This window comes from Pyricularia pennisetigena, chromosome 2 (assembly GCF_004337985.1).
Source record: "Pyricularia pennisetigena strain Br36 chromosome 2, whole genome shotgun sequence".
Classification (NCBI taxonomy): domain Eukaryota; kingdom Fungi; phylum Ascomycota; class Sordariomycetes; order Magnaporthales; family Pyriculariaceae; genus Pyricularia; species Pyricularia pennisetigena.
Window position 1 is genome coordinate 7,850,395 of NC_043741.1, and position 22,141 is coordinate 7,872,535.

The window sequence follows — 22,141 nt, forward strand, 5'->3', positions numbered from 1 at the left end:
ATACCGTCAAACAGTTCAGTCATGCAACGTCCGTCCCTTATCTGGTGGGAAAACTTTTTAGCATCAGACGGATTTGCTTCTGCAACTAGCCCTCCGCCGTTGCAACTGGTGGCCGGAGACGTTTGCTAGCTCCGATTTGGTCGGTTCCGAGACAATACCTCGGGATTACGAAGGGGAGGAGGGGCGGAGGGGCATCGAGACCAATGAATTGACAGCGCGCTAACGTCGGGCCTCCATGTCGGGCCTGCTTGATGGGCATGTGCCTATGTCTGCATATGTAAGGCAGTAGACGAGCGGCAGCCAGACTCTTGTCTGTTCATCTGGTTTTTGATGTGCATCAGGATCAACAAGCAAAAGTGATGGGGATTTCCGGTGGGATTCCGGGGTCAAGGAACCTCGGACAGTGCGTCAATCAACTAACAACCAACAGCAACAAAACATTGCTTTCTCAGAGCCCAAACGACGTGTGCTGAACAGTTGGGGTTTACCTGCAGCTGCTTCCAAAGCTGCCAAGGTGCTCACATACCCGCGGCAAACGTGGGATATAGTCCAAACTCGAACGGCGACTGACCGCACTCCGGATGAATTAAATGCGTCCTCTCTGCATTGGCTCGAGATAAGGAAATCGAGCGACTTGTTGGGAGCTTTGGGCCCGTGGGGGTTTATTTGGTTGGGTTGCTTGGGGGATTGAAATAATCTTTGTGCAGGGTAGGCGAGGCAGGAATATGGGAAGTTTCAAAGGGCTAGCGGATAAAGCGCCTGCTATCCAAATTGCTCTCGGGCCGGTGGATGTAACTTGCCGCCTGATCGTGATTCGCCAGGGCATTGGTCGCGTGTTTTGGTCGTTCACACGGAAATGACAAGTTTGAAGGATAAACCAAGTGAAATGATTGAAACTAGCCTAGACATCGATTCTGGTCTGGCAAGGCCATCTCTTGTTGAGATGTTCCATCTTGGATTTTGATTTTCTCAAGTTGACGCGCTCGCCAGAGCGAGAGAAACAACAAGGTGGATTTTTCCTTCGACTCTGCCTCGCCGATCAGCCGATTAGGTTAGTGCAAACTGCTCGCCCGCACTACCCAAGAAAGGCACTGACTGCAGCCATGGTTACGTCACTCGGCCCCATCTTTCCAAACACCAGACGCGCCGTCATCTCCTACAGGCCAGGCGCTTCAAGGCCCACAACATCGACCACCATCAATCAACCACCAAGAAACATTAGCAGCCAAGACCTACCTCCTCGGCATCCATTGCTACGGATCGACAAGGACCACACACCCGTTCCCACCATGCTCCCCTCCCCGGCCCTTAGCCTCACCCTACCGAGCCTTCACGACGGCACAATACTCGCCGTACGCGTCTATCATCCCTGGCCGCTGTCGCCCTCTCCGAAAGCCCCGCCATGGTGCCATCACGCCGCTGTCGTCGCCCACCCCTATGCCCCCATGGGCGGCAGCTACGATGATGCCATCGTCGGCCTCGTCGCCGAGACCCTCTTGCGTGCCGGCTTCCTAGTCGCTACCTTTAACTTTCGTGGCGCACATGGCTCCGCCGGCAGGACCTCGTGGACCGCAAAAGCTGAGCGCGCCGACTACATGTCCGTCGCCGGCTTCGTCTGCCACTACGCCCACTTCCTCGACCCCTTCCACCACGGCGCGTTCAACAGCCGACCCATCACACCTATCCCCGACACTGAAGACGAGCGGCAAACAACCCCTCCGTCTACGCGACATGCGTTGTCCTCATCCTCGCCGCCTCCGCCCACCTCTCCTCTATCCCCACTCCTCCTCCTCGCCGGCTACTCCTACGGCGCCATGATAACCACCCAGATCCCCTCCCTGCCGACCATCCTACAGCACTTTACATGCCCCGAAGCCGGATCCAACGCTGCCGAGATCCGTCTGCGCGCCCACAGCCTGGCCGACTCGCAAAACACCATCCTGGGCGCCGCCCGCCGCGCCGCAGAGCGCGAACGCCGCGGCCTGGGCGATTCGCCCCGCAAGTCCCTGGGCTTGCGCATCGGCGGCGACGAGGACCTGACCGCCCGCCGCAAGAGCCACGACCGCTCGCCGCTGCGCGCTTCCTTTGACGACGCCGAGGAGAAGCTGCGTCGCGGCGTTGCGGACCTCCTGGCCAAGACGAGTAGGCACCACCACCACCCGTCGCTTCCCGGGCAGGTTGGCGTACCGCAGAGGGCTGTGAGTGTCGGAGGTGTGCGGCGGTCTGTGTCCGACAGGAGGTCCGTGTCTTCGCCACACGCCGGCAGGCCGCCGAGTGGTCAAGGGGAGGAGGCCCAGTTGCTCGAGGAAGAGCAGGAGAATAGGACAGCAGAAGGGCAGAACTCGGCCGAAAAGACCAAAGTGGAGAAACTGCCAGTTTTGGAGCACCCGCCGAACCCCAGAACCGCTTATTTGATGGTGTCTCCGCCGTTGAGTATAGCAGGGAACCTGACGACCCTGTCATTTTCCCTTCCAGGGCTTACTCGGAGGGCAAAATCAACGAGAAGGTCTTCCAGCCAGCTGCCAACAACAGTCATGACAGACGGGGAGCTCGATGCAGGGGGAATGGCGGGGAATTCCACACAAAAGCCTGTGACGGCCAAGGCTGTCAGGGCAGCCTCGACCATGCTTCCCCCATCAAGCGATTTCGAGGAGGCGGAGCAGAAGCTCGTCGAAAGTCCATCTCTGGTAGTGTACGGCGACAGTGATGTCTTTGTGTCCAATCGTCGCATGAGGGAATGGGCGGCCAGGCTCCAGGGGGTCCCAGGGTCCAAATTCCGGGCGCACGAGGTTTCTTCTGCAGGTCACTTTTGGCAAGAAACATCGGGATCCGGGGGTGGCGAGCCGGTCGCTGGCGTGCTTGTGCATGCTGTTGGTACTTTTGCTGAGGGGCTACTCAAAGACGTAGTGCCCGGTTGATGGCTTAATTTTCAGCCTCGAAGAGTACAAACATCGCCTGCATCACCTGTAGTCAACATTGCGGGACTGCCCAGCCTCCACGGTTGCCATTGGGCAAAAGCAAAAAAAAAAGTCCTGGTAAGCGTTTGGAGCAATTTGTATTCTACCCGGAACGTGGGATATATGTTGACCCTCTGCGGTCTATTGTTGACTTGACAAAGCGGCTGTTGTCACCAAACGGTCACATACGACCATGTCAGCCAAAGCAAGAGAAACAATCAACAATCTTGGATGCCAAGCCGCTCTACAAGCACTGAAGTTCAGCCCAGTGCCTGAAGCCCTTCCATCGTAATGACACCCTCGTGTTGAAAGAACCTGATCTGAGCTGTGTCTCTCGAACGCCGCACCACCAGCCTTTAATCATGCGCGGCGGCCATGGCTAGCCATTGCTGCTCTTCTCGGTCTTGGTCAGCTAGGAAAGGAGTCCTCGCACCAAATTCTCGGTAGCTAGTTTCGTGGTCCTCCATTTCAGAGGTAGTCGGTTTGACAACCTACGAATAGAGATTGAGTAGTAAGGTTTCGGGCGAATCCTTCATCTTAAGGCGGTCGACTGATTCATGATTTGCATGGCATTACCACGTACAGGCAAGGCAGGCTATCTAGATCGGAAGCCCACTGATGATCTTGGCATTTGCCATGAACAATCTGACCACACACATGCCATGGCCTCGTCACTGACGAGGCTGCTCTGGGGCGGCGGCACGATGGCAAGGCTAGAGATCCGGCTTGTGCAGGATAGACGGCAGACAGACACTTTACTGAGCCCATGGGACGCCTGAATCGTCGATCAGGAGAGAGGATTGTCCGGTTACCATGTCTTCTGGGTGGGTTGAGTGTTTTCCTGAGATGCAACACAGGAGCCGTGAAAGTTGATGTGCCAACTGAGCAGTTTTTCTCTGGCCTCATTATTCCAAGTGACTCCCCTGCCGCCTTGCCAAAAATACGTCTGCATGACAAGTCGTTTTAATCCTGGCCACTTTAGACCGCCAACACGGCCGTTTTGATCGGGCGCTCCGCCTCTACTCCCCCTGACGGCCTTTTCAATCCAGCCATGAGCCTGACGGCGAGCTCAACAACGAGTTCTAGCCACGCGGCGTTGACACGGAGACTCTAGACCAAGTCAAGATTTCGTAGACCCGACAAGGATAGCTGCCGGACCTAACCGTCTTGAGTCGTGACGTCGTACCAGTTACGAGACTGCGAGGCGATGGCTTGGTGGCTTTGCTTTGATTTAGGCCACCTACAATAATCACTGAGCCAGTTCCGACGCTGCCGACAAGGTCCGTCATAAAATCGTTCCTGTCGCAGCGGTGTCGGCCACGCCGCTCGCCAAACCTTGCCCGTCTCCATAACGAAGGTTACGTCTTCTTTTTTTTTTTTTTTTTCAAAATTGCCTATTGCAATATCTGTGGCTGGCCATCGGTCGGTTAATCTCAATTCGTTGTAACTTAACATCGCGTCCAACTGCACAGGTCTTTTCAGCCTTTGACATCGTCGACTAAACTAATTACCAGAATTCCGAGAATATATGCAACTGTGATGGGTAACTCGTTTTTAACTATTTTTAAATAAAAAAGCTATACCTAAATGTGTGGGGACTGGGGAGAGTATATTTAAGCTTCCAATTTTGAATACCAAGGACAACCCTCCTTCAGATGAACTTATATTTGTTGTGCGGCATGAAATGAATTATAAATATGAGCTGGGCAAAACACCAACATTTGCACCCAAAGTATCGGTCAAGTACACAGGTGATTTATCTTTAGGAATTAGTTATAATCACAAATGATTGTTGTTATTATTATCAACGCTCGGTATTGAATACGAGTAGTTTGTGTAATCACAATTAGTATGATTAGTGTAATCCGCTAAATAGACCACATGACGAAAAAAATGCTGTAAAAGTATGCAAAAGAAGTGTATAACTTTTCGTATACAAAGGATGTACAAAGCTGTTAGTTTTCCATATTTTGTAGTTTGAAACCATGAGCCTTCGAGTTCACTAGCAAAACTTTTACCACTTTTACTTTGACATTTCCATGCTCTTACGTTGTTTCATCACGGACGTGCATCCGGTTCAAATGCATTACCACTCTATCCTTTCCACTCTGGCTATATCTTTGCTTCTAAGCATTGCTGCGCCCTCGGTCTCCGCAGCCCCAGGTACTCCGAGTGAAGTCCCACCTATTGTTTACTGTATCGACAGTGCTAGCCCTTCCACAGTAAGAGCAAGCGGTGGCCTCGGGCTTAGGAGCAGGAAACAACTGATAGTTTCGTCAAATTCAGACGAGACCAGGGAGGTTGCATCCGGAGCACGTGCAGAAGCCGACAAACGAGGATATATGGATATTCCATCTATTTATGTTTATCAAGTTGCGACGGCCGGAATCGAAGATAAGCTTACCAGAGACGACGAATACGATGACCTCTGGGATATCCATGAAGGAATCCCTATTTTGCACGTTCAAAAATGCGAAGCGATTGGGCCAAATGGCAAGGTCCTCAAAACCTGGGATATGACAAAACCATCCCCTAATAAGCCGATACAGAATAGGGGCCGCGCGTAAATGGGGGTGAGACGATGGCGAGGATATAATTGTATGACTATGCTTTGCACGGTATTCATTTTTCTCAAGCTCATAAAATATGTAAAAAAAAAGAATATAATAGCTTTCCGGTCCGCTCATTACGTACTTGCTTCTTGTTTTTGTCGTTGAGCATAAACCTATAGAGTATAGACCGGGAAACCCATCTCGGGGCGGATAGGGGAAAAAAAGGCTCTTCTGGTTCGCAATTAAACAGGATAGAATTCTAGGTCTTAATTGCTATGTGGGAGCTATGGTGGAAGGGCTGGGACTGCTATACCGACTCAGCGCGCAACAGGATGGCCGACTGGCTGTGAAGTGGCTATTTCCGTCCACGCCCATAAGCTTCCGCGTTTCTGATATGCTCAACGTCTGCTACCTATCGGGTGAAGTCTTACAAACCCCCCCGATGAAAGAAGATGCTCAGCCGGCGCGGCCAGGCAATGGCTGGGCGTTGAATGCCTATGGCATCAAAAAATCTTCCTCGACAGGTTTTAATTTGGTGTAACTGACATTTCACCCAACTACATGTGCAATCGACGCTGGCGTTAAATCTCATATTCATCGGTGCAACTGGGACCCGAAGGCATGATGCAGACTTTATAACTTTATACAGGCTGGATATCGTATTGAAATCGACCTCGATAAGACCAATGCCCGGGGCTATCCTTCAGATACGGCCATACCCACTGGAACATACGGGATCCCCTCCGCTTCCCCCTTAATTAAGCCCGTGAAGGTAGAACCGGTAGAAAACATACCGTTATCCAGTTATACGCGATTATTATAACATTAATTTTAAGCCACCACATTTCCATTTGACCCTAAGGGCGCTATTGGGTCTGTTAACAAAGTTTCAGCGAAGCTTGCTTCGGAAAACTTTTGGAATCACTGAGGATGATCGCTTAATAATACTCCAATAGCTTTAACGCCCCTTGCGCATATTGTCCCAAATATAAGCAAAATCGCAGTAGCATTTTGCTCAAATATGGCTTTCCTGTCCGCGTTTGCCGCCTTTTTTTCGCTAATTGTTGTGCGTAATTTCAAAGGCGCTATTATGACCTTTTACAGCGGCTTTATGCTATAAGCTAGCGAGCTCCGGGTTTTTGAAGACTATACATTCCAAGCTTCTGACAAACTTTGGAATTCGGGCAAGGAATGCTCGAATCCACCCGCTTTTTGCCTTTTGCGCATATAGTAAAGGGTCGGCTATATAATGGGAGGATTTGATCAAATCCAAATATCTTTTAGTTTTCTACAAACTAAATGCAACGGGTACAACGGGTTAAATATATTTAGTTTCAATTGCTTGAAATAACGTAGTATTTTGATGCACCGCCTTTTAGCCTAGATTTCTAATTTAATCCTGTTATTCGGGGAAACAATTATTCAAGCAAACGACTTTATTTATGCGGCCTGTTTATTTTTAGCTTGGTGTTTGTAGCAGAACTTGAACTTGACAAGAAATACTTGGCAAATATATATATATATATATATATATATATATATATATATATTCGTTAACTAATTATTTCACAGACAATCCTATAATATTATACTGACGTGTCATGGATTCGTGCCTAAGGCACGTATCAAGGGGTACAATCCAAAGGCGGGCCAGGGACAGCATACAAAAGGAGCGACACTACCACGGATAGAACCTACGCCTTCTCGTAGCGTTAGGAATAATACCAACCAGGATACTTAACGGTCTCGTGGTCGTTAGCATACCCTATGGCATCACGCACCACTTACCGGACTATGTTATTACTTTAATCTTTTATCAATTTCAAATCGGGGGTTTTTTTTTTTTTTTTTTGTAAATCTTTCTAAAATAAAAATGCATTTTTACATACAAACTTGTGCTCTTTTAATTACCGCGGCCTTAGCAAGCCCTGCTCCTCTCCCTCCTGCCAACAATCTTCAACCTAGCTCTGGCAGAGACATAAATTCTTTAAGCATGTTCAAAAGTAGACTTGCATGCAGAGTAAATACCCCCAAGCTTTTAAAACTTAATGTCCAGGTTTAACAGCGTTTGTTTTAGGAAATGACTTATGAGCAGTGCAAACATAGCAATTTCTGCATTTATTCTAATGGCATATGTGCTGCAAGTCGGGAGGAATTAAACAGTAAGATTTGAATCCTCAGCATACTAAAATCTTTCGTGTTACCTGTAATGTTTAGCACCCTCCCTGTAAAAAAACAAAAGTTAATTATTTTCAAATAGGAATCAAAGAGGAGCGGGCGGAAAATCGTCCGACCAAAAGACTAAGGTGCTACTACTGATGAGGCCCTTAGACCTACCCTCACAATCACCACTCCACCCCACCAGCCACGCTAAGCCCAGGGCGTGCAAAGGGTCCACCAACTCTGGATTTAAACGCGTTTCTTCAGCGCGTGGGTGATTGTGATTTCTCTCTTCTCCAGTTTAAAATCCCCGTTAGTAGCGCCTAATACACTGAGGCCCTCCATTGTATGCCTGGCCGTGACAAGTGCTAGGGGTCAAAAAATTGTTGGAAAAATGGTGGCTGTTACTGCGGATACGATATCTACTAGCAGTAGATAGAATTTTGAAATTTGGCACGGAGCTGCTTCGAGCTTGGTATTAATGGCGAATCCCTTGCCATAGTGCAGTTGAGTGCCGTGGTCTTCAATGATATGACTCTCGCTCGACTCTCTCTGCTCCCCGTGTCGCATAAACTGGCAGAAATACCCATGCTCCCAGTCGAGATGGCGTTCCAGCTGGGCTACGGGCCTCCGTGACAAGGGCCGGACCCCGGAATACTCTATTGGTGCATGACTTGAACGCTAGCCTCGTAGGGCTGAGCTCGCCGCTGGAAGGATTCGGGAGTCGGAGGATTCCGAATCTCTCCACACGGCCAAGAACTCCCAAGACCAAATCTCAGTTGGAGTAAAAGTAAAGAGGCTGCTGGACCTTGGGTTGGTTGAAACTTTTTTGTGCTGATGATTAATTTTATCCGAGACCGCCGACGGCTTGTGCTGTCCACCAAGAATTCATATATACATTTAACCCTAGAATGCATCACATCACATCACCTTCTTGTCGCCCGCCGTCTCCACCGGCGGCGTCGCAGTCGCCACGACGTCCGACGAACCCCTCCTCTCGGGCGAGTCGCCGGTGGACACGCGCTTCTCTCCCATCGGGTGGTCGGCGTCGTCCCGGATCAGCGCCACAGCACCGGGCCCCGGGCGACGTTCGTCGGCGTCGCTTGCGCCCTCGCCCTGCACCGGTCCGTCGCCGCGCCAAAAGTCCTTCTTGCCCCTCGACAGGCGCACCATCCACTGGGGTAGCACACCACCGGGGATGCGCCAGGTCCACGGGTCCTTGGACTCCTTGTTGTGGGGCACCAGCCTCCCGCCCGACGCCTTCTCGATGGCCCAGACGAGCGTGTTGATGACAATGTACAGGCAGATGCCGGCGATCAGGCCGTCGGCGATGGAGTAGGTGAAGGGCATCAGGGCTATGGTCACAAAGGCCGGCACCGCGTCGCCCATGTAGTTCCAGTTGATCTCGGTCACGTTGCGGACCATCATGGACCCGACCAGGATGAGTACGCAGCCCGTGGCCCAGGCCGGGATGGAGGCGAAAATCGGGGCGAAAAAGATGCTGATGAAGAAGCAGAGGCCGGTCGTCATGGCCGTCAGTCCCGTCTTGCCACCCTCCGAGATGCCCGCGCCGGACTCGACAAAGGCAGTCACCGGGGGAGTGCCGAACAGAGCGCCGACCGAGATGGCAATGCTGTCGACCATGTAGGCGATGGTAGATCCCTCAAAGTCCTGCGTCACGGGGTCCATGAGGTCGGCGTGCTTGGCCATGGCGTACAGGGTTCCCGTGCAGTCGAGGATGTCGACGTAGAGGAAAGTGATGAGCGCGAGACCAAACTGACCGCCGTAGCTTCCGAGGCTCCACTCTTGGACTGCTAAAGTGCGCGTGATGGGATGGAAGTCGGCCACACGGCGGAAAAAATTGAAGTTGTCGTCGCCTACGGGCGTGTTGGGGAAATAGGTCAGCTCCGTATTGCGGGGCCACGAGATGATGGAAACGAGCAGGATTCCGGCGATGATGGCGCCCTTGACGCGGTACATCATGAGGATGACGGTGAAGACGCCGCCGCAGAAGATGGCCACCCACAAGGCCGGGTTGCGCATCTTGTGGCTGCCGGGACAGCCCAGAACTTGGGTACCCCCTGGTCCCTCCTGTGTGATGCGGTCCTGGGGCGCGCAGCCGGCCAGCTCGAGTGGGGTGGATACGGAGCCGACGATCAAGCCGATGCCCTGGCTGTAGGTCAGGCCAATTATGGTGAGGAAGAGACCGATACCGACACTCGTGGCGAGCTTGATGCATCGGGGGATTGCCCGCGCGAGCCACTGGCGCATGCCAAGGAGGGCCAGACCAAAGAAGATGAAACCCTCGACAAAGATGGCCGTGACGGCGACCTGGTAGGGGACCAAGCCGGTACCGTTGAAGCCGACGACGGTGTAGGCAAAGTAACTACGTGGCGTTAGCGACTGCATTGTCAAGGTAGCGGAGCGGGCGAGTGCTTACGCATTCATGCCCATGCCAGGCGCGATACCAACAGGCATGTTGGCCAAGAGACCCATAAAGAAGCTACCCAGAGCCGAAATGGCAGCCGTCGCGGTGATCATATCACGTCGGATTTCGCTCTTGCAGAGGGCGTAGGCGTCGTCGGCGACGCAGGAAGGGTCTGTCGAGCGGTCACATGTACAAGTGCCGCCCGTGTCCGAGACGATGCTGGCATTGACGGCGATGATGTATCTGAAAGACGCATGGCGTGTGAGCTGCTTGTTGCTTTCCCGAGCAGAACCAGAAAAGCGGCAATACTTACGACATGGCAAAAAAGGTTGCCAGTCCAGCACGGATCTCTGTGGAGAAGTTGGAGCCCTTGCGCTCCTTGCGGTGGCCGGAGCCATCGAGCTGGAACCAGCGGCCAACGACCGATCTGCCGATGGCATGGTCGATTTTCTGCACCCAGCCCATGGTGATTTGGGTTTTCTGGCTCAGTTATAATCCTGGTGTTCCTGGAATGTGGAAGAGGTCGAGAAGGCCAGGTTCGTAGTCACGCGACACCTGTCCAATGTGTTGGCGTCGTCTGATGCCGTCGAGGTGCAGTTTGCGGTTGACGCGCGGACCAAAGAGGAAGCTCCGTCAAGGAACGACCCGCAGCAACCGGAAAAGGATGACTGGCCTAAGGATGCGAGTAAACTAGCACCAGAATCCAGGCATTGACTTTTGGTAAAGAGAAAGAGAGGCCCAAGTTATTCACTTGTATATGTAACTTGAAACGACGACAACCTCCAGGACAACGTCCAAAGACATATAAGGGTTGCCACACGGACAGGCGGACATGGAGCCAAGGGGAGGGGGCAACCATGGTTTTGTGCGCACAAGCGACATGGCGAGAAAAAAAAAAATCAGAAAAATCTGGAGCCGTTTTCCTCTGAACTGCCAAGGGTCGTCTTATTCCTCGGCATTCCCCCCGCAAAAAAAATATTGTCGATGCAACCGAATGTAGCAAGGGCTGAAGATAAGGCAAGCCAGACGAGTTCCATTTGGAGGGATCGCCACACTATTGGACAAAGATGAGAGCAACGAGTGGAGCTGAAAGAGAAAAAAAAAATCACAGGCTGTTTCCCCACATGCACGGTATCCGAGAAGACGCAACCCCCTCCAAGGATGCCAAGCAAGACATGGGTAAACTTGGGGTTGAATGGGAAAAGAATTCAAGGGATCAAAAACATGCAGATGCGCAACCCACACCGAGGAACCTTGTCAGGTCAACGGGAGGATATCACGACGAGCGCTGCTTCTCCCATGGCCAGAAAATGCCCATACTGGCCTAGATAGGTAGCTGAATGGCAAACACCACTACTCCCAGGTTGGGTCCATCAAACCACCAACGAGACGGCCCGACCTAATCGCAATCAAGCTGGTGGAGCTCGTTTCCGATAACCCCACTGCTCAGCTATCTCGTAGGCTGGTCAATGATAAGAAAAGCTGATTTGTTCTTGTATGTCAATGACAGCTTCCCTTGTTCAATATCGATTGAGCCTTGTCTGTCTCAATGTCATGACTTGGGTGCCACAAGGGGCGATGCCCGGTCGTCTGATAGATAATTACCTACCTCGGGTATTAATCAGGTCAAAGCCCTCACTCGGGTATATGACTTGATCAGGCTCCTAGCTTCTTTACCTACGTAGCATACAGCACCCTGACAGCAGCTACACGTCGTGACTTGCAGGGACTTGCTGAACAGTCATGGTTGATTATTCGAATCATTTTCGAACTGACGTGAGAAGAGTGTCCGCCAAAGCACCCAGTCGATCTGCGCCGCCAAGGCCGCGGGACCAGCTTGTCGGCGTCACGACATGTATGCGATTTTCTCACTTTACCAAAAATCCAACCAAACAGCTTGGAATAGCGGTCAGAAAGACCCCAAAGAGGTTCGGATATGCTCATTCCTTTGTTGCTTGTGGCAGCATCCCCTCTGTTACTTGACGGTCGCCCGCAGATGCCGTACCACCGACCACGTTTCTATTGCCGTCCTACCTCGCGGCCATTCAGCGTGTACAACCCAGAGGTTGGCTGTGTAGAATTGGGCTCCGCATGACGCGATCCCTCTGTCCCCTCTGATCCCCTCGTGCTTGCGTTTGCGCGACCGGCGAGTACCACAAGCATAAGCTGTAGGAGTCGAAATGTGCTAGCTGGCTAAGCTGCGGGCTCTGGGTACCTGCTTGAGGTAGTCATGGGCTCGTACCGGTGCTGGTAAGCAAGCACCCAGCAGCAAGACGATTTGTCATTGGGGTAAGCACTCCGAGGTGCTGCTGTAAGGGGCTGGGCAGATGTTGTACTACAGACGCAGGTTAATCAGAAAGCCTCGATCGATGGTCGTCATGTTCGGTCCTTTTCAGATGGATGCATTCGAGCAGGGGCCACGCGGGAGGCGACCGAAAGTTGCTATTCTGGCCGAATGAATCCTAGTCAGGGTACGGTATTCGGCGACCATTTAAAACGCCACCGGGGATATCTTCATAGCAGGGCCAACGTAGCCTTTGAGAAGCGGGAAGAGCCGACGAACCCCATGGGTACCACATGACGGCCCATTACTGGTGTCTACCGCATGGAAACTGGGTTGACTGGGTTTGAACAACAAATAGAAGAAGCAACAAAGCTTGACAGTGGAGAAGTTGCTTTTCATAGCCGAGTGACGAAGAGCATTGCCGCCGCTGGCAGCAGGACGGCGCCAACACTCGCCAGACCGTGTGTCACCCAACTCTAAACTGAGGGTTAGACACAAACGGCCTTGGCAGCGGGAATTCGGAAGATGCCAGTGCTAGGGGCATTGGTTGGCAGTGCAAGGGTAGAAAACAAAATCATCGACGGGTTGCCGCAGATGGCGCTTGAAGCCTGGCAAAGCTGATGCCCGACTGTGCAGTGGTTTGAATGTCACCGCCGACGTTGGCGCTGAGACATGCGTCTGGGGTGGTGATGGGTTTGGGTGATTGCTTGACTGGACTGCCAGGGCACATGTAGGCAAAGCAAGAGAGTGAAAAAGTGAGCGGGACAACAAAAGTTCAAGATCGATAGCCGCTCGGCGCCAGGCTGTGGAATGCGGGAACCGCCAGATGCCAGGTGCCAGATGCCAGACGCGGGTACGGGTGCGGGTGCTGGTGCGGGTATCCACTTGGATGTTTGTTGTTCATGAAGCGGCGGGTGTTGGAAATGCAGGCGTCAAAATTACTGCAAATCTGCAGGAGGTCTGGGAGAAAACAAGCGCCACGGACGAAATTTGGTCGCCCTGACTGTCGGGCAGATGAGACAAGTGATTGGCATTTGCGTAGAAATAGACGGCTGATGGGCAATGCTGCAACTTGTGCATGATGTTTTGAGCAAGTTAGAGAAGATTTGCAGGCTGGCGTTGGCGCCCAAAACTAAACGTGGTTTAGCTGCTCTGGATGGATGCCGTCACCAACTGTTTAGGCGGCCTGCAAAGGTGGGGTTCTGGTCAGGAGGAAGAAAGATGAGCCGGTCAGGCGGTCGCCAGGGCACTCACACAACACACTGTACGGGCTTTTATGCATTCCCGTGTCCGATGGCGAAACTGGCCGGTCGCGTGGGGGGACTCGTGAGGTGTCATCGGATCCATTTACGCCAACTTTGCTGGCTGTTGCCTGCATCGTGCAATTCTGACTCGATCTTTATCAGATCGTCAATTTTGAAATCTGATAAGAACAGAGTACAAAGTGCAACCCAACAGCCGCTTGGTTGCTTAATTTTGTGCATTTGCAGTTAATGGTGGATTTCGGGTCGACTTTGTCCGCTTGCGCCGTTCCCTAATGCTCCTAGGTTCGGTGCCTGCTGTAGGTTACGGACGATGGCTGGACGTGCAGATTGGGTGCGCCAGGCACTGGATTTAGTGCTAGATTCAGGCCGACAAGGCGCTACGGCGAGAGCAGGAACCGTCGGCCCCCGCGCCGAGAATTCGTCAACGGCCGCCATACCGAATGATCCAGAAAGCATCGCCTACGTCCTGGACTTGATCAAGAAGCTGCTCCAAGGACGAGTCATTACCGCATGCTACAACATTGCCATCGTCGTCCTGCTTTTGGGATTCACAGCTGCCCACTGGCGTCAGACACGCCTTGATCGAGAGAAATGGAGACAGCGGATTCAGCAGACCAAAGCGGCGTCGCCGACTTCCTCTGGTTCCACAACACGTCCTGCAAGTCCAGCCAACGACGCAAATGACGAAAACCTCTCTTCAGGAAGCAGTACCATACAAGGCTCCGCCACACCGCCTCTGTTACCCAAGCCTGCCTACGATAATGTCGACATTGAGCGTCTACCCCTCCTCCGCTCAAGGGCGAACGCCTCGGGTGGGAACAAGTCCAGGACTCCAGGACCGAGGGCTATGTGGAACCGAATCCGGGCATGGCTGGCCTATCAACCCTCTCCGATCCCCATCATCAACCGCGCCCTTCCGGCCAACGGAGTCTCTCTGTTTGTGTTGTGTTGGCTCGGCATCAACGTATTTTTCCACTTTTACCGATGCCCCGTGTCGGGTCCTTACTTCTTTGTGACTGCCGATCGAGCCGGTTTCGTTTTTATCGTCAACCTACCTCTTCTATATCTCCTCTCGGCAAAGAACCAACCTATCCGCTTCCTTACGGGTCGCTCATACGAGGCGCTCAACATTTTTCACCGCCGTGTCGGCGAATTGATGTGCTTTGAGGCCTTGTTTCACATGGTCGGCATGCTGCTGTTCCAGTTCGTCTTGGCGCCCGAGTGGCTGAACCCCGTCACGGCGTGGCAGTACTTTACGCACCCCTTGATCTATCTGGGCCTGGCGGCCTTCATACCATATCAGCTTTTGTTCTTGACGTCGCTGGGCACAGTCAGGCAAAAGTGCTACGAGCTCTTCCTCGTCAGCCATGTTCTGCTGCAGCTTGCCGGACTGGTGTTTCTCTACTTGCACTTTCCGACCGCGCGGCCCTATGTCCTCATTGCTGGGGGAATCTTTATACTCGACCGGCTGGTTTGGAGATTGCGACTGAGGTCAACCACGGTCGACGCGGATGTTGTGGTTCTGGAAGATGGCGAGACCATGATGCTTTCGGCCGACTGGACAATAACATCGGGGCCACCGGTCCGGTTTATTGGTTCTTATCTTCCCAAGTGCATCTCGGCAGGTTGGCTCCCAACCGACCACGTCTTCCTTACCGTGCCCTCCCTGGGTCGTTCGCATACCTTGCAAGCGCACCCATTCACCATCGCGTCCGCAGCGCCAGGCCACCAGCCGGGCCAACACGCGTGGCTGAACCTCCTCATCCGCACGCACGCCGGCTTCACCAGGGATCTGCTTCGCCACGTGCAGGAACGCCAGGGATCCTCACTTGTCCCGCACCCTCCAGCTCCGGTTCGACTGTCGGCCCGCCTCGACGGCCCATACGGCTCCTCGCATGCCCTTGACATGCTGCGCGCCTGCGACACGGCCGTTCTGGTGGCTGGCGGGTCGGGCATCGCCGTTGTTTACCCGCTCGCGGCCGCGCTGCTCTCCGAATCGCCCACAAAGCAACGTGTTCGCCTCTTGTGGGTGACCCGATCTCGGTCGCATGCCGACTGGATCCCCGCCGAGCGCCTGACCGAGCTCGTCGATGCTGGGCTGGAGCTGGTGATCCCGCAACCGACCCAAGAAGCCGGCCGGCCCGACACGGTGGGGATCGTGAAGACGTGGATTGATAGTGACGAGGGCGAGGACAGCATGGTGGGAGTGGTTGTGTCGGGGCCGGATAGTATGAACCGCGAGGTCAGGAATGCTTGCGCCGATGCGATTGGGCGTGGGTCTAAAGTGAGGGTTGCCGTCGAGAAGTTTGGGTGGTGATTATGGCTTTTCACCTCTTGGGATAAATCTGGGACCGGCGTTGGTGTTTGGCGTTACCTTTGTTAGATATCTAGATTGTACCTGCTGGCTTTGCTAGACTGCAACACCCGTCAGAAATTCACATTGTACTCACTCCTTCTTTTTTTTTTTTTTTTTTTTTTTTCAAGGCAGTCAAAACGGGCATGCGCGGTCAACATGGGCGAGCTTTGGCAGTCAACTCGACAGTGGGCAAGTCAATCATGGGGTTGAACAAACATCTTTGGTCAGTCAACATTATCTGTCTGGGTTTGCATTGCATTGGTATCAATTCCATTCATCTTTAAGGCCCATACAGCCCGTACAGCCCATACAGCTCATACAGCCCAAACAAGACCTCTACACGGTGCAGAACCGCAAGAAAAATGCCGCCATAACGCACGACAGCAACTACCCCCTCCAATTCTCTATTCTCGACAAAAAAAAATGTGCCAATATCACATGTTCATCATGTTCCCCATCAGCGACAGGTCGTGCGGCCACATGCTCAACCTGTCCAACGTTCCCATGGAGGAGCGCCTCAGATACCTATCGCGCCCGGCGCTGCGCAGCGTCGAGTGCAGCGTGCACCGGCAGAAGCGGCGGGGATCGCACGCGCACGACCGGCCGACCGCGGAGCAGGCGTACTCGCACCCGACGTGGTCGCCAGAAAACGCCCTCGGCATAGAGACTCACGAGGACTTCATCACAGACGACACCCACATCAGGCCCAGACGGCAGCGGCGGGGTCGGGAGAGGTCGCCGAGCACGGCGTCGGTCTGCACGACGATCGAGTGGACGGGCACGCTGGCCCCGCGGTGGATCCGGCGGGATGGTGACGGCGACTGCCCGGACTGCGTGCGGAACGAGAGGGAGCTGGAGCAGGCCGATGGCGAGTGGGACGACGCGATGGCGGATCTGGCGCCCGGCGGGACGATGCCGATCCGGGCGTGGGAGCGCAAGGCCCTGACGGCGATTCGGGACGAGTACGTGGCGGCTGGTGGCGGGTCGAGGTGGAATCTGGTCAGGAACGGGAGGGTAAAGGGGCTGATCAGGTGGCAGAGGACTCTGGTCGACAAGTGGCTCGTGAACTTGAAAGGCACGAGGGCTAAGGGGGACCCTGCGGGAGCGGTTGAGGAGGGGGAGATTGCTGGGGGTGATGGAGACCAAGATGAAGAGGAGGAGGAGGAGGAGGAGGAGGACGTGGTGGGCGATTGGCACGACGGTGATGGCTACGATGAGGGTGGCAAAGAGGACAAGGTTGGAGATGTGCAAGAGAACTACAGTTACTCTCCCCTGTGGGAGTAATGGGGTGTCATGATTGGTCAACGTCCGGGTAGATTTGTGGCGTTGGTGAGAGCCCCTACCAAGACTCGTTGAACGTGTCTAATAGGGGCATGTGCAAGCAAACCAGGATAAGCAATAATCCCAGCAGCGTAAAATTGATGTCTTTCAGCATTTGATGGTTATAACAAGCGGTTTCATCAATAGCGTGATCGAGGTTGAGGCTGATGATGCAGAGTTGATTCTTTGCCGTTTCTTGGCACCAGCTTGGGTGGCGCGGACAGCTGGGGGGTTTTTGAAGAGGGAAGACTGCGAGGAGAGTACATGATATTTTAATACCAAAGAAACAATGGCAGGGCTGCTGTTGAGGTTAAGGCTGAGCTCAGGGTTGTTATTTTGAGCGTTTAGTCTAGACCGACTACCCTGGTCTTATTTGCGCGTGTTAATGGACTCGGAGTGATCGTGGCGCCTCGGACCTTTCCTTGCATGCTACTAAAAACATCGCATACTCCCGGTCGAGCTGAACGCCTCGAGGTAGCAGGGCTTGCAGGGCTTTTTGTTTACCCCTGCTCGCGATGAGATTTACGCTGAGCTCACAGAGGTCCAGACCTATGTTCAAGGGTTCACGATATACTGCATTTCGAGTCCCTTGCAGGGTCTTTTTTTTTTGTTTGGCGGCGACTCTCAGCTGATGAGCGCTCCCTATACGGAGCTGGCCGTGACTGATGCAGGAACATTTGATACATTTGATATCGAGACATGGTACGATGGGTGTTGCACGTGGGAAAAAATAGTCAAGTGAGATAGATGTGTATATAATGGATTGAAAGGACCTCGATCGGTTTGTACAATTCTTCATTCTCCTCATCCGCTCATCACTCGAGAGATCCTTTACCCACACAAACATTTCTGGGACACATTCGTTTAGCGTCCAGCAGCACACTCGCTTTCTTTCACTCGTTTAGTTCGATTCCCGCTCGACCAAAACCTGCCCAACATGAGGACCTCCCTCTTCTACACCCTTCTGGCTCTCACCGGCGTCGCGTCGGCACAGACGGCCACCTGCAACGGTGACGTCTGCTACAATGCCATCAACAAAGCCGGCAAGAGCTTGGATGCCAGTGCCTTTTGCAGCAGCATCCTGAGCAAGACGACAGTGGTGTCGGGCGTCTCCACTGTCTATGAAACTGCCACTACGACCACGACGCTGGCTGACGCGCTGAGCACTGCCGAGGTCACGGCCACCGAGACGTCGTACACCACCGACATCACCGATGAGCACGAAAGCACCAGGGTCTATGTCACCGGCACCTCCACGGAGCATGTCTCCTCCACAATCTACACGACCGTGACCGAGTCCAGGTCCGCCTCGACCATCCTGCTCACCACGGAGAGGGAGAACACGGTGACTACCGAGACGAGCACCAAGACAGAGACTTTGTAAGTTGCATTTTGCTGCAAGGGTGTGGAGGCAAAAGACTCTAAAGAAAAAAAAAAAAAAAAAAAAAAAAAAAAAAAAAAAAAAAAAAAACATGACGCTGACAATGAACCAACAGGAGCAAAACCGCGGATGTCACCGCCACCGTATACGTCACCTGGATCCCGACCTTGACCTCCACCGTCGAGGCCACCGCCACCGAGCACGTCGCGACGAGCACCACCATGGCGACGTACCTGCGGCGTCGCACGGCTCCCTCGCCGTCCTATGTCGACAACATCAACAGCAAATGCGCTCCCTTGACCAGAAACGGCGCGGTCGTGGCGCCGTCTGTCCGCATTTCCAGCGCCTGCGCCTGCCTCGTCTCGGTCCCGGTCTCCACCAGCACCAGCTACACCTCGACCATGACGGTCACCCCGACCACCAGCACCAAGACGGTGGGCCCGACCTCGACGACCACGACCACCGTCACCGTCAGCACGGCCTCGATCGTCAGCGTCATCTCGTCGGTCCGGACCCTGACGTCCACCGACTTCCACTCGTCGACCTACATCCACTCGACGACCGACTACACCACCCTCCTGGCCACCCACTTCGCCACCAGCACCGAGACCCACTACCAGACCGAGACCGTCACCGAGACCAGCACGGCCAGGGCGACGTCGACCGACTACTCCACCACGGTCGTCGAGACCCGCACCGTCGACACCAGCTTCGTCACCCTGCCCCCTACCGCCACGGCCCACGAGCTCACCACCACCACCGTCACCACCACCACCGTGACCGCGACCGCCTCGCCCGCCGTGCTGAGGGTCTACTGCGGCAAGCGGGCCAAGGGAAGCCCGTCGCCCGCCCTGGCCGACAAGATCGTCCGCAGCGACGACGGCGTCCACACCGCCTTTGAGTGCCACGCGCGCTGCAGCTTCGACTCGGCCTGCGCGGGCGCCTCGCACGACGCCGCCGGCAAGAAGTGCGTCTTGTACAGCGTCGCCCTGACGAGCGACAACTTTGAGTACGAGGGCGGCCAGACCCACTGGGGCTGGAGCGAGATCTGCCGCCGGAACGGCAACGGCAGCGTCGAGGACGAGTGTTTTCGCTAAATGGCTTTCTCTCCTTCCGAGAAAGACCAGCGTCCGAGACGATTGATTGATTGCGAGGTTGAGTTTCCTCGCTCGATGATGGGGTTTGGGAGGGATATAGTTGGTTGGTTGGTTGGTTGGTTGGTTGGCTGGTTGGATTTAGGGAGTTTTGGGCGGATGATGCATACGGTCTTCATGTCTGAGCTTGAAAAACATAAAAGCCGTCTCTCTTTTGTGGTCTGACGTTGGAAACTGTACTTGTTTGCACTGCATTTTCTTGCACAATGGCCTACAGGCTGTATACTTTTGTATTTTCTTTTGGTTTTCTTTTGGTTTTTTTCTTTCTTTTTTTTACCTGAACTATATATAGAGAAGCTTGCACAAGCTTTGAATAAAAAAATTGCTTAGTGTTGATACAGACCGATACAGGGAGAAGTTGGGGTTGAGCACCAGTGCATCACACACACCGACAGTCCTTGACACTTGTTTGATTGACTGCACTACGGCGTTGTTCCGTGATTGACACTAAAAAAAATAATAATATACAGACGGAAATATTTCAAAAAAAAGTCGTATACGCAAAAATCAAGGAATGAATTTTTGGTTCTCAACAGTCCGGTTCGGCGGCGTGTTGAGCGACAGCTCGGCCGCCCGATCATGCGGCAATTGGCCCGCCAGCTCGGCCGCGTTGTGCACGGTGCCGAGCTCCGACGTCGCCGTCGTGGGCGAGCCAGCCTGGTGCGCATGCGCCATCGGCGGCTGCTGCGGGTGGTAGTACCCAACCGAGGTCACGGGCGTCTTGGACTCGGCCTCGTACGTCGGCGTCCACCCGTCCCCGTAGCCCGTCGCCGGCTGCGAGTGCGCCACCGAGGGCGTGTTGTTGTGGAGTTCGCTCGGCTGCGTCGGCGGGCTCGCCGCGACGGCGTCGGAACCGTGTCGCGACGACCGCCGTCCCAGGAAAAAGACCAACACGAGCAGCGCGATGGCGCCGATCGCCGCGCCGATGCCGATGCCGGCCTTGGCGCCGACAGAGAGGCCGTCCGAGCTGCTGCTGCTGCTGCTGCTGCTGCTGCTGCTGCCGCCGCCGCCGTCGTTGGTCGCGCTGCCCGAGGCGCCCTGTGGCGTGCCTGCTGCAGGGGTGCCGTTCGTGGTGGAGGAGCTGGGCGCCGCCGCGCTGGTCGTCGTCACCGTCGAGAGCGTCGACAAGGAAGTGGACGACGCTCCGGCGCTGGTCGGCTCGGGAGTGGGCGTGATTCCGATCGTGGTCAGCTGCGGCCTCGGGTTGTCCCTAATGCCAAAGCGCGGGCTGTTGGCGCCGCCCTGAGCGTCGTCGCCCGGCCGCAGGTTGAACCAGCAGGCCTCGGGCGCGGTAAAGTCGAGCTTGACCAGCAGCCAGCCGTCACCTGGATCGTTTGCATTTGTCGCCTTTTCTGTGTTTCATTGTACTGTGATCAGCACATGTCCTTTCCCTGTCGATGCCGGTTGAAACCAAAATACCCAAAAAAAAAAAAAACCAAAAAAAAAAAAAAAAAAAAAAACCCTACGTTGTGAGACGACGTCTTTTTCTATACAAAACGTAAAAAGCTTGGGATTCTTGAACGGCGCACGCCACGACACGTTGACGACGTCGAGGGTGCTAAAGGTCTGGCTCTCGGTCGGATATATCCAAAAGACGCCATTCTTGCCCTGCGTGTACGTCGTATCTATTTGCTGGACGCTCAGGCGACAGAACAAGCCTAGGGCCAGAACGAGAACTGCCATGACAGCCATGTTGGCTGCAAATGTCGTCGTCGAGCGAGACTCTTGGTACAAAAGACGCAGGTTCCCGTCGGATCGCCGGGTTGACGACGGGGTGGAAAAGCAAAAAGCATAAAAAAAACCACTTCCCGAGAGATCAAGATGCAAGAAGCCGCGGGCACCAAGGTAAAAAAGGACGGGGCCGTCCCGAAGAAACCGTCCATGGTAAATAACTCCATCCGTCCTTCCTCGAATCGGTAAGGCTATGTAAATGAGATGTCCACTATGCCGCTTGGCATTGGCCCCCCCTCTTGCATCGCAGTCGAGAATCGAGGCCAGAATGGAACCGTGGAAACCGGGGTCTGCAAGAGATTTGCGTCTCATTTGCTCCGGCCCACTGCTGACAGCAATGGAGAAAATGCAACGCTGCACACTGATCGATTGGATGCCTGGACTTCGGACCCTCGGCAAGGTGAGATTTTTCAGGCGCCAGTCTCGCGTCGGCGCTTGATTGGGCGGTAAATCATGGAGCCGAAGGAGGGGGCAAGAGAAAAGAAATTGTAATTACTATCGCTGCTATAGAAAAAAAAAAAAGAAAAAAAAAGAAAAAAACGTATCAAGCCTT

The 22,141-nt window shown here is 53.9% G+C and overlaps 7 protein-coding genes across 7 annotated transcripts; 4 read left to right on the top strand and 3 right to left on the bottom strand.

Moving 5' to 3' along the window:
* Positions 1–1,103: 1,103 nt before the first annotated feature.
* PpBr36_02141 (uncharacterized protein) lies at positions 1,104–2,918 on the top strand (the record flags this gene model as incomplete). The annotated part of the gene is made up of 1 exon (XM_029889324.1): positions 1,104–2,918. One exon carries the CDS (start codon positions 1,104–1,106, stop codon positions 2,916–2,918), a length of 1,815 nt encoding a protein of 604 aa, XP_029751163.1.
* Positions 2,919–8,590: 5,672 nt separating this feature from the next.
* On the bottom strand, positions 8,591–10,562 carry PpBr36_02142 (uncharacterized protein; the record flags this gene model as incomplete). The annotated part of the gene is made up of 3 exons (XM_029889325.1): positions 8,591–10,055; positions 10,110–10,340; positions 10,411–10,562. The coding sequence occupies 3 exons, from the start codon at positions 10,560–10,562 to the stop codon at positions 8,591–8,593; spliced, it is 1,848 nt and encodes a 615-aa protein (XP_029751166.1).
* A 1,580-nt stretch (positions 10,563–12,142) lies between these two features.
* Positions 12,143–12,382, bottom strand: PpBr36_02143 (uncharacterized protein; the record flags this gene model as incomplete). The annotated part of the gene is made up of 2 exons (XM_029889326.1): positions 12,143–12,312; positions 12,340–12,382. The coding sequence occupies 2 exons, from the start codon at positions 12,380–12,382 to the stop codon at positions 12,143–12,145; spliced, it is 213 nt and encodes a 70-aa protein (XP_029751165.1).
* A 1,574-nt stretch (positions 12,383–13,956) lies between these two features.
* On the top strand, positions 13,957–15,963 carry PpBr36_02144 (uncharacterized protein; the record flags this gene model as incomplete). The annotated part of the gene is made up of 1 exon (XM_029889327.1): positions 13,957–15,963. One exon carries the CDS (start codon positions 13,957–13,959, stop codon positions 15,961–15,963), a length of 2,007 nt encoding a protein of 668 aa, XP_029751160.1.
* A 462-nt stretch (positions 15,964–16,425) lies between these two features.
* Positions 16,426–17,286, top strand: PpBr36_02145 (uncharacterized protein; the record flags this gene model as incomplete). Its single annotated transcript, XM_029889328.1, has 1 exon — positions 16,426–17,286. The coding sequence occupies one exon, from the start codon at positions 16,426–16,428 to the stop codon at positions 17,284–17,286; it is 861 nt and encodes a 286-aa protein (XP_029751159.1).
* A 973-nt stretch (positions 17,287–18,259) lies between these two features.
* On the top strand, positions 18,260–19,800 carry PpBr36_02146 (uncharacterized protein; the record flags this gene model as incomplete). The annotated part of the gene is made up of 2 exons (XM_029889329.1): positions 18,260–18,702; positions 18,819–19,800. The coding sequence occupies 2 exons, from the start codon at positions 18,260–18,262 to the stop codon at positions 19,798–19,800; spliced, it is 1,425 nt and encodes a 474-aa protein (XP_029751162.1).
* A 564-nt stretch (positions 19,801–20,364) lies between these two features.
* PpBr36_02147 (uncharacterized protein) lies at positions 20,365–21,549 on the bottom strand (the record flags this gene model as incomplete). Its single annotated transcript, XM_029889330.1, has 2 exons — positions 20,365–21,209; positions 21,324–21,549. The coding sequence occupies 2 exons, from the start codon at positions 21,547–21,549 to the stop codon at positions 20,365–20,367; spliced, it is 1,071 nt and encodes a 356-aa protein (XP_029751161.1).
* Between the last annotated feature and the right edge of the window lie 592 nt (positions 21,550–22,141).